This window comes from Phalaenopsis equestris, unplaced genomic scaffold, assembly GCF_001263595.1.
Source record: "Phalaenopsis equestris unplaced genomic scaffold, ASM126359v1 Scaffold000002, whole genome shotgun sequence".
Taxonomy (NCBI): domain Eukaryota; kingdom Viridiplantae; phylum Streptophyta; class Magnoliopsida; order Asparagales; family Orchidaceae; genus Phalaenopsis; species Phalaenopsis equestris.
In genome coordinates, this window is record NW_018164444.1 from 9,687,454 (window position 1) to 9,698,354 (window position 10,901).

Consider the following 10,901-nt stretch of genomic DNA (forward strand, 5'->3'; position numbering starts at 1 on the left):
AGGTCTACATTGGAGTCTAAAAGCCTTCATTTGAGTAGAACTAAAACTGAATACATGGAATGTAATTTTAGTAGTAATAGCTCTAGTGACAGAAGTGTGACTTTGGGTGATCAAATTATTAAAAGGTGTGAGCGATTTAGATATCTTGGGTCTGTTGCTCAAAGCGATGGTGATATAGATGGGGATGTTAATAGTAGAGTTCAAGTTGGTTGGTTGAAGTGGAGGAATGCTTCGTGCCTTTTGTGTGATAGAAAAGTACCGTTTAGACTGAAAGGAAAATTTTATAAGACAGTGGTGAGACCTGCAATGCTCTATGGCATTGAATGTTGGCTTTTAAAAGAGTAAGTTAAGTGTTGGTTAAGTGTTGCCGAGATGAGAATGATTAGGTGGATGAGTGACTTTACACTTAAACACAAAATGCGACATATTTATATTCGTGATAGGGTTGGTGTAGCTCATGTGACGGACAAAATTAGAGAAAGTCGTTTTAGTTGTTTGGTCACATTAAGCGTCGACCATCTGATGATCCGATTGGGAGAGTAGATGTTTTAGATTCGACTTATGTTAAGAAAGACAGATGTATACCTAGGAAAACTTGGGCTTATTGTATAAAAAATGATCTTAATTTATTAGAACTAAATGAAAATATGACACTAAATAGGGTACAATGGAGAAAAATGTTTAATGTAACCGACCCCACGTAGTGGGATTAAGGCTTTTGTTATTGTTGTTGTTGGTGTGAATGCAATATAATTTTTCATCTTTGAAATTGAACATCCATCCTAAAATGGTTGTGCTCTAGGTAATAAAATAGATTCATTTAATTCTCTCTACTGGATGTCATATTTATGATACTATCATACTAAATTTTTTGACTTGAAACCATATCCATATATATATATTCTGTTATTTAATAACTAGGCCTTTTAACTTATGCTCTTAATTCTCTCAAGTTTGCAGGGGAAATTTTTTCGGAACATGAGAAAGATAAACAATGTAATTATGAAAAATCGGAGGAGAAGAATGCTACTCTTCATCTTGCCTTGTCCCAGCTTCTTGTTGATTTTGATAGAGACTCTAATTTATCCATGGGACGTTTTTTTGGTAAACGGTGGGCCCCTGTGATATCTACAGGCTCATTGAAGCTTGATCAGGCTCTTGGAATTGGAGGACTACCGAAGGTGATTATGTGGTGCTATTAGTTAGCTGGAGATAGTAAAATGTTGTTCTTTTTTACTCAATGTTGAACGCTCTAGACTTAATCCCTCTAAAATTCAAAGAAAATCATTTTGATCATGCATTTAACTTTTATCCTACTAAATTGTTCTCCCAACCATGAATGTATGCCAATCAATATTTTCTGATGAAGTAATCTTAGGTCAATACTAGGAGTTATGAGTTATGAGTTTCTTATTAAGATGTTTGTGGAAAGTTTCAGAAATAAATGGGCATTATTTTTGAAGTTTTTTGAATTATTAAACTAACCAAAGGCTGATGTATTAATCTTTCAGAAGTTTGCAAGGTGATAATGCTGATCTAAACTTGTTAAAATCATGGGAATTCTTCTAAAATTTAAAGAATCTTGACACTTTTATCAATTAAAATGCAAAGTAAAATTCTCCCAGACGCTGTGGTGTGCTATGAATGAGAGAATTTTATCTATCATATCTTGCGACATATTTCTGTTTATGTCTTCGACGTGTACAGAAAATCTCTATTCAAACTTAATATTATGTATTGCACAATGGCCGCGTTAATATACATAGTGCTGAATAGTAGATATCCATTCAATTTTAGGAATGATAAACCAGTGCTGATTAGTATATTTTAGTTATCCATTCAATTTTAGGAATGATAAACCACGGCCTATTGTTAATCATATTTATGAGATCAATTCCTGATGGAAATGGCTAGAACGACACCATTTTAGCTTCCAAATTCGTTTCCTTTTAGTCTTCAAATTTTTTCTATTAATGCCTCACATACTTGTGCATTGGACTATACCTTTCTTATTCCTTCTATACAGCCTTTATTTTTTGTATAACCATGTTGTTTTTAGCTGCATCTTTCTGATTAAAACTCCCCTTAAGCTTTTTGGAAGATGTTTACCATTCTTAACTTGCCAAAAATATTTCTCCATGCATGGTTCGAAAGTCCCTTGCTGAATATGTCTGAAAGTTAGCTACCGGTTGGAATGTAAGGGGATGCAAATTAGCTTATGGTCAAGTATTTTTTTTTATGAAATGCTTATTAACTTCTATGTGTTTTGTTTGATTATATTACATCGTAACATGGGTAATGCTAATTGAAGATTTGTTTTTATGGTATAACCTTATAGATCATTTCATTTAATCTTTAGATTTTGTCAGATTTATTTTACCATAGGAGTTGAAGAATTCTTTTTGCCGTTATCTTGAATTCAAATTCAACACTTGATTGTTAGACAATTAGCTGCTTCTTACTCCATGTTACAAGATCCCCCTTTTAAGTGCAGCTGGTCGATGCCAATTTTTATTGACAAGTGATTACACATAATAAATATATAACTTTATAATTTTAGAGTTTTAATGTTTAAGACTTGTTTCTCTAGGAGTTGACTTCAAACACCCAAGGCTTTACAGGTAGTTTGAAAAGATTCTTTTGGCTTGTACATTAATTAACTTGATATGCTTACAGCAAATGCTATATTTGAATGAGTGTGTGTGATAGATCAATCAACTTTTCAACTAGTCTCTGATATTCTCCCGTCTACCTCTGTTTACTCTTCATCATTTTCCAATTTCAAGCTTGATTTCATTGGAGTTTCACATGATTTACAATTTGTAATGTTTGCTTATTTGAATAAGTTTTTGAAATATTTATGTTGTGAGATACATATTCTTTCTAAAATTGAGCAATTTTTATGTGTTAAAGTGATTTATCTTGCAAAGTTTTTTGATATCAAATTTCGTAGCGAGTTATTTTTTGTTGATTCTTCATGCCATAATCATATCAGCATAACACCGAGAATTGGAATTCCACATTTGACTGCCTGTTTTATGAAGAATGTATGCTATCCTGACGTTGTTGTCCCATTTCAAGCATCGACTTGTGAGTCTACCAAAACATACTCTTGGTATTTTTTAAAGTTATAACATTTTTGTTTAACCTAGAGGCTGGATTCTTTGTGACAGAATCAGCAAGTCTTATTGAGGGGCTCATATCACTTCTTCCACATCATCATGGAAAAAAACATAATTTTTAATTTCATATTGTTGCTTAGTGCTTTACCTCTGTACCTTTTCCACAACTCAACTTGATCAAACATGAAGATAGAGGACAACGGTTGCGGCATTGGGTAAATCAAAGTCGAAATACATCATACATATTGAAATCATCTAAAAATTTGCACTTTGCTAAATAGATTGCATATTTTTGTTTGAAGTTTCAAAATTACTAAGAGAAGTTACTGTAATGATTCGATTTAATGTGGTGAAAATGACGCACTATGGATGAGTTGTCACACATAATGGAGTTGAATTGCCCACATCATTGTTAAAATTGCACAAACATTATTCATTTGCAAAACATGCTGCACTGATGAATTTGGCAAATGACTTTGGAAGGATCCCCCCTTATTGCGTGGATCATAAATGCGAAAATCAGCCGCATTTGAGATGTCGACACACAAATTGAAACACGGGAATGTGAGGAAAAATTGATATGCATAAATAATTTATCATTAATTATAAATGATAAAAAAAATAATATTATTTTCAGTCTTATTATTATTATGATATATATATATCTATTCATAGCAAAATCGTTGCCCAATTTTTCAAAAAATCTCTACAATCTGCAGCTATCCCCTCCTAGCTCCCATTTGTTTTCACCCACCAAATAAGAAGAAAACCACCTTTGGCAAGCTCAAAACTCTTTCATGTACATAACTCCCTGTATTTCCCTCACCTCACTCCAATTCATTCGACCAAAATAATCCTCGCATTCTCTCTCTCTCTCGTTTGCACCCTATATGTCCTAGTCATGCTTAACACCTTTACTCCATATCTAGAGCTCGCACGTCCTCTCCCTCTCCTCTCTCCCTTCATGCATTCCCATTTATCCCATCTTGCAACTCTTATGTTGTGTTTTATGCTGACCCTGCATCCTATCTTCGCCTTCCTTAACAGCACACAACCACCACACTCACTTGGGGTCACTTGATCCCCCTTCTCCTTCACATGCAACATTCTTTCTCCTTTCTCTCCCCTCACAATTACCCATGACAATAGCTCACCCTTTTTTTTCAACCACCCTCCTTACCACTAAGTCTAGCGATCTTACTCAACTCCAGCGAATTCGTATGTGGACTTGTAAATTTACACATCAACCTCATGTGCTCCATTAACAACCCGACAACCCAAGGTCCAACCATTGTCGACATTCATCGATGAAAAAAAATTGCATTCAACTCAACTTCTTTCTCTACAATTTTCTCTCCCTAAAGTAACCTTCCTCTCCCTGTATATCTCTAGAATTAAAAAGGTTAAAAAAAAGTACAAGTGTATATTCCCCTTGTCATGACATCTCACAACTCTAATAAAGCTATTTTGGGTGCAGTGGGACTATGAAATGTCATGCTGGTACACCACCCAAGATGCTTAGGGGTGTTTGGGTGAATCAGTTTGTGTAACTTTGACACCGTTTTAGAGCTTCTATATGTTATTTAAAAAGCTATTTTAGCATGAAGATGGTCGTGGGATTGTAAGGAAAGAGGAATATGGAAGGCGCATTTGGAAGGGATATGAGGCAAAATTTGCTGCTGGACAACAGATTTAACATCGGTCGGCTACTGTCTATGATGAACACAACGGGGCTGCCGATTAAACGGCTCGGTACGGAGATCGAGGAGATTCACCACCTGTTCCTATACAAGCTAGATACTCACCACTTGCAAAAAGAAAATGATACAACAGTCCTTAGGGTAGAAATAAGAGATACAATCTCCAAACATATAAAAAATAACCAAAAGTCTGTCTAAGCAGTCCAGAAAAAACCAATATATAGTTCCCCAAAGAGAATTAACCCCAATATTAATTTAAAATAATATTAACTAGGCCCACGATCTGACAACTATGCAATTGGTAAGAAAATTTAACCATTCAGGAGAATTGCGGAAATCCCGCTCGATCGTACTTGAAGGATTGCGGAAGTTCAGTGAAACGTGAGAATTCTGTGGAGTGGGAGAATCCCGCGGAATCTTGTTAGACGGGAGGTAGATTGGACGTTTCCGCATTGAACTCATAATCCATCTGATAGCGTGCTTCTCATTGTATCAAAATTACTCATTTGATCACACATAAGTGGCCCAAAATCTCCTCTCATTTTGCTTGCTGCCACAATGGATTGCGAGCAAGTGAGAGGAGAAGCTAGCATGTGGGAGAGGGAGATTGAGAGGAGTGAAATGTAAGGGCTCTTGTATGCTTTGGAATGGTTGGGGCAAAAAAATCTTGAATGCAAATTTTTAATGTAAAATTTTAAACTTTTAAGTTTTTCTTATTGGAATTGAGTTTTTTTGTCATAATTAAAACAAAAGTAGGCTAAAAAGCACAATTTGTACAAAAAAAATATTAATGAGAAAATTTGGATTTGCTTTTGCTATATTAGTTCAAAGCTATTTTCTAGTTACAATCTCTACTTTTCGGGCTATATATATTTTCTTAATTTGTATTCCTTTTTTCTTTTCATAAAAATCTTTCAGAGTCAGCTCACAAATTACTTGGATCTTTTCTAATCATTAAATCCCCAACAAATCCCAAGAAAGCTATCTTTTACCACTGGAGTGGAGTTGTTTCTTTTCTGTTGTGCAGGGTGATTTGCTTCTGATATAATTGTGTGTTATATTTCAAATGTCATACAAAATTAATTTTTTTGCAGTGCAGGGAAGGATGGTTGAAATTTATGGAAAAGAAGCATCTGGAAAAACAACACTCGCCCTTCATATTGTGAAGGAAGCGCAGAAGCATGGAGGTTATCTGCTTTTTCTTCTATTCAACTTGAAACCACAGACTATTAGATGCTGTTAGTCTTTTATATTATGTAACCTTATAAAAATGTTGTGTTTTTGCATTTGGAATCGGAATATAAGAGAACTTAGTGGAGGTCTGCTTTTTCTAGTAAAACGTGTTAAATTAAGTATGTCTTTATTATCCCATCGTCATCATTATTAGCCTTGTCCAAACTACTTTATGTTGGCGTTATGAATCCTCATTTTTTATTTGTTATTTTTGAATGTTGTTTGAGGTGTCAAATCTATTATTTACGAAGTTTTTGAATAACTTCCATTCATATTATTTTGGTTGTATCCAATCTCTTTTCACCCCTATTTTTCCGACACTAATTTGGTCTACTCATCTAATTGACACTTTTTTTTTTACCTTTTTGGTTGTATATGCAAGTCTATTTCAAATACCTTATTTTCAATAGATGTCTCTCTAACTGATTTTCTAAGAAAATTATTAGTTAATTTATTCTTCATAATTTTGTACGCATCTGTCTTAATATTCTCATTTTCACACACAATGCCATAAATAGCTTTTATATTTCTCAATACATGGATGTAGACCACATAGATATCCTATTTGTAGTTTGATAAAATTTACATTTAGCTCGAGTTCAATTTGCAATTTATTGAATTCATGCCTGCAAGTTCTTCAACTTCTTCTAAATTGCCTTGTGTAGAATATCCTATACATAGGTTTTTCCAAGGCAGCAATCCCACCATTTTATTTTGATAGCCTTATTACTTTTCATAGAGAAATATTGTTGAATTTTGTGTTAGCTAACCGATTTCCATCGCCTTTAAGGGGGGTGTTTGGCTGCAGGAAGGGTTCAACATTAGTAGGATTTAGTAAATCTTGATTTATTAAATTCATCTCCTTGTTGGATTTATTAAATCCGGATTTAACATGAATCGAAGGCAAAATTCGGACCTTAAATCCAAAATTTCATAAATCCATGGAACTTATGCATTAATAGGGAGCTACCAAACACCCCCTAGGTTTCTTTGATACTAAATCAGTTTTTTTAGCGCCATTTTAAAATGGAATCCTGCTCATTTATCATCTCTGTATTTTCATCTTTGGCTAATTGGCTGCATGATCTTTTCTCCACATGTTGTTCATCCTATAATTATGAATAAGCTATATATAAGTATTTGAAATTTTAACACTTTGCTTTTGATTTTTTGTTTTCTATTCGAGCTTAATTTGAAGGTTTAAAAGGTATTTTGTTGTTAGGCATTGAGGCAGACTCCAAGAAATTATTCGTCTATAAATTTATAACATTACTTTTCAGAGGAATAAGAACGGTCCAATACTCCATTAAGCTATAGCTTTCTAGATTAATTCAATGACGGGTTGGAAAAAAAAAATGTTGCCCTATACCCGAGTTAAATGTCCCCTTTTGAGTTTTAACCATATTCACAGTCATCCAGTCCTCTAGTTTAAATGTGAACACTTTACAATACATCCAAATTGCCCTCACTTCCTTATGAATGGTGCCGGTTTAATTGATATAAATTATTATTTTTTTATCTGCAAACCATGCTTGAAACTCCTTTTAAATTTAACCTCTTATAGCTAATTTCACAAAATATAATTTTTAATTTTGTTTTTGATTTTATGGGGTTGTAAGTTACTTTTGAAATTGTTATCAATCACATTTATCCATGCAGGGTCACCCAAAGTGCTCCTTAAAATAAGCCGAATGTGGACTTCATGTAACTAGGGGCAAAGCCTAGATCCAAAACAGGAGGGGTTAGGACAACGAAGGGCAAAGTGGTACTTCAAGAGGGACAAAACTGATATTTTATCATGGCCAAAAGACAAAATTGCCCTCTCATATAATTAAAAAAATTGAATTTGAGGGTTTGGGGGGGGGGGGGGGGGGGGGAGGGGGAAAAGTTGAAGATTGTCTGTCTGTGAAGATTATTCTTGCATAGAAGTGTGTAAATTGTATTCCAGAAATATTTGTATATTTCCATTAAATAACTTCGTTATGCTGTGATCCTCTGTATGCTTAAGATGGTTTTCTGTGGAATTATTTGAATATTCAGAATAATTCTGCACCATCTTGATCTTTTGCAAATAGATTTTCCGCATTTTGATTCTTCTGAAACTATGTTGTGCTTTGGCAGTTTCCTTTAGCGTTTACCGTGATGGTTTTGCCTCTGTTAATAATGAAATTGTTCTTTTTCACAGGGTGCTGTGCATATATTGCCGTTGAGAATTTAATAGATCCCTCACTGGCACAAGCAATGGGTATTAACACGGAAAATCTTCTTGTTACTCGTCCAAATTCCGCTGAAAACACATTGAGCATAGTGAACACTCTTGTTAATAGCAGATCTGTGGATGTTATTGTGGTGGATAGTGTAAGTAAATGAAGTATCAAATGCCCTCTTAATTTAGTTGAGCAGATGTAGCTTTTCACTATAATTAACATCATCTTCATTATCATTATTCTTATGCCAACTATTTTGGTCTTTTTAATCATCATTTTCAATTGGTCGCAAATCTTTTCGAACATCTTCTAATCATATAACCTTAGATCTACTTCTAATCTCTTCACGTTTTTTTTTTTCTGCTCATCTAATGGACATTCTGATGCTGGATGCTTAAGGATGCAGAATTTTTAATGCAAGTAGTATGATGCCGTTGACCATCTGATGATCCGATTAGGAGAGTAGATGTTTTAGATTCTTCAACTTGTGTTAAGAAAGGCAGAGGTAGACCTAGGAAGACTGGGCTTATTGTATAAAAAATGATCTTAATTTACTAGAACTAAATGAAAATATGACAGTAAATAGGACGCAATAGAGAAAAGGATGCATGTAGCCAACCCCACGTAGTGGGATTAAGACTTTGTTGTTGTTGTTGTAGTATGATGCCGTTGATACTGATCAAACAAAAGAACTTAGAATTTAATCAAATATCTCCTAATACAAAAATACTTAACTTTTCATAGGTGCAAATCTTAAAATACTATAATTTAAATTGAAATGATAACACAACGTGTGACTGAATCCAAAGAAAGTAGCTGGAAATTTAGAAATTTAAACTGTAAAATCATTAAAAAGTTATTTTTTTTACTGCAATTAAAATTTGAATTATATCAAATTTGACCAAATTGAAGAACCTTGAAAAGCTAATTTTAAAAAAAAATTATGTGGGGGATGAAGTGCCTATTTGCAAAACTAACAAACTTCAAGCCACAGGGTAAACAACCACCATAATTTTTACATTAATGAAGCATGCAACAACCACTTGAACCTCACATTCTTCCGATACAAGTCTCTTGAAGTCATTAAAAAATATAGAGAATCATTGCCAATCACTGTTAAGCCGATGACTACATAACAAGTAATTAAACCAACTGAAAGAGGGTAAATCAAATGAGAATTACCCATACCAAGAACCATCATAACTAAATAGAAAATGACCCTTTCTCTGAGGCACACCATCACATGTATGCTCAAATGAAGTGAACTGAAAATTACAAAATAAAATAAAACTGCCACATAGATGAAAATTAAATCAAAATTGCTCCCCCTGCTTATTAATTTGACTTTTGTACTGAGTTTAGACATCCAGACCTCTATTATATTTACTATACTTCGTTGCATGTATTCAGATCACTAAGTTTATTTTTAATTGCATCATCTTTGTTAGATTTTGTTCATTGTTCCTTACTTTCTTCTTTTTAGTTTTGTCATACATCCATTTTAATTTTCTTATTTAATATGTTCAACTTCGATTTTAATAATTATCATACTATCTAGTGTTTGGATTCACAATATCGTTGACTTAATTGCAGTTTATGAAATCTAGCTTCAAGTCTTCATGCCATTCTCTTAACACACAACTTGTACGATAGTTCGTTTTAATCATCTAATCTTAATTAGAAGTTAAACCAATTTAACTACTAATATTGCTGACATAATTGTGATGTATAAAATCTAGCTCTTAAATCTTCATGACATTCTCTTAACACAACTTGTACTATACGTTTTCATTTTAATAATCTAATCTTAACTGTAAGACTTGTACACTAATTGTTATCTCGGTTATTTTGTAATAGATCTAAGATACTTGAATCTATTTCACCAATATTAACTACTAATATCGTTGAACTAATTTTAGTCTTTGTAAAATCTAGTTCTAAGTGTTCATGAAATTCTCTTAAAACAACTCCTACGATAAATTTTCACTTTAATCATCAAATCTAACTGTATAAATTTTATCCTCATTTATAGCTCGGTTCTTTTGTTATAGATCTAAGATACTTGAATCTATCACACCAATTTTTCAACTAATTTTTGATAATATTTGAATGATAATTAGTAATATCACACTTGCTAAAATTATATATCATATACTCAGTTTTTATCTCTTAAATTTATTGTCTTCTATTTTTAAAAATTTCTTGATAGTATTTTAACTTACACTTTTTCTTGTTTTTAACCTTATTTATTGAGCAATTTTTTTCTTGTTTTTAACTAGTACTGTAAACGAGCCGAGCTTGAGCGAGCTCAGGCTTGGCTCGTGCCCGGCTCGTTCGAAATAACTCGTGTTCGAAATCGGCTCGTGTTCGAAATCGGCTCGTGAACAATGCGTTCATGTTCGACTCGATTTAAATATTTATGTTCGTGTTCGGCTCAAAAATTGGCTCGTTAAATTAAATTGAGAAAAATAGATATAAAGTGTGGGATTCGAACCTGGATCAAATATATACAAAAGAAGACACTAACCACATTGCCACATGAGGTGTTATGATTTAAATTTAGACATAAATATATATAATATTTTATTATATAAATAATAATATGTAATATATTATTATATAAAAAGATATATAATTTT

At 33.1% G+C, this 10,901-nt stretch overlaps 1 protein-coding gene across 1 annotated transcript in view; it reads left to right on the top strand.

Moving 5' to 3' along the window:
- Nucleotides 1-10,901, top strand: part of LOC110028654 (DNA repair protein recA homolog 2, mitochondrial-like) — a gene marked incomplete in the record, with an annotated part of 37,482 nt that overhangs the window by 2,619 nt on the left and 23,962 nt on the right. The window contains 3 exon segments of the mRNA XM_020730596.1: nt 961-1,181; nt 5,922-6,009; nt 8,241-8,413. Coding sequence (XP_020586255.1) covers nt 961-1,181; nt 5,922-6,009; nt 8,241-8,413 — 482 coding nt within the window.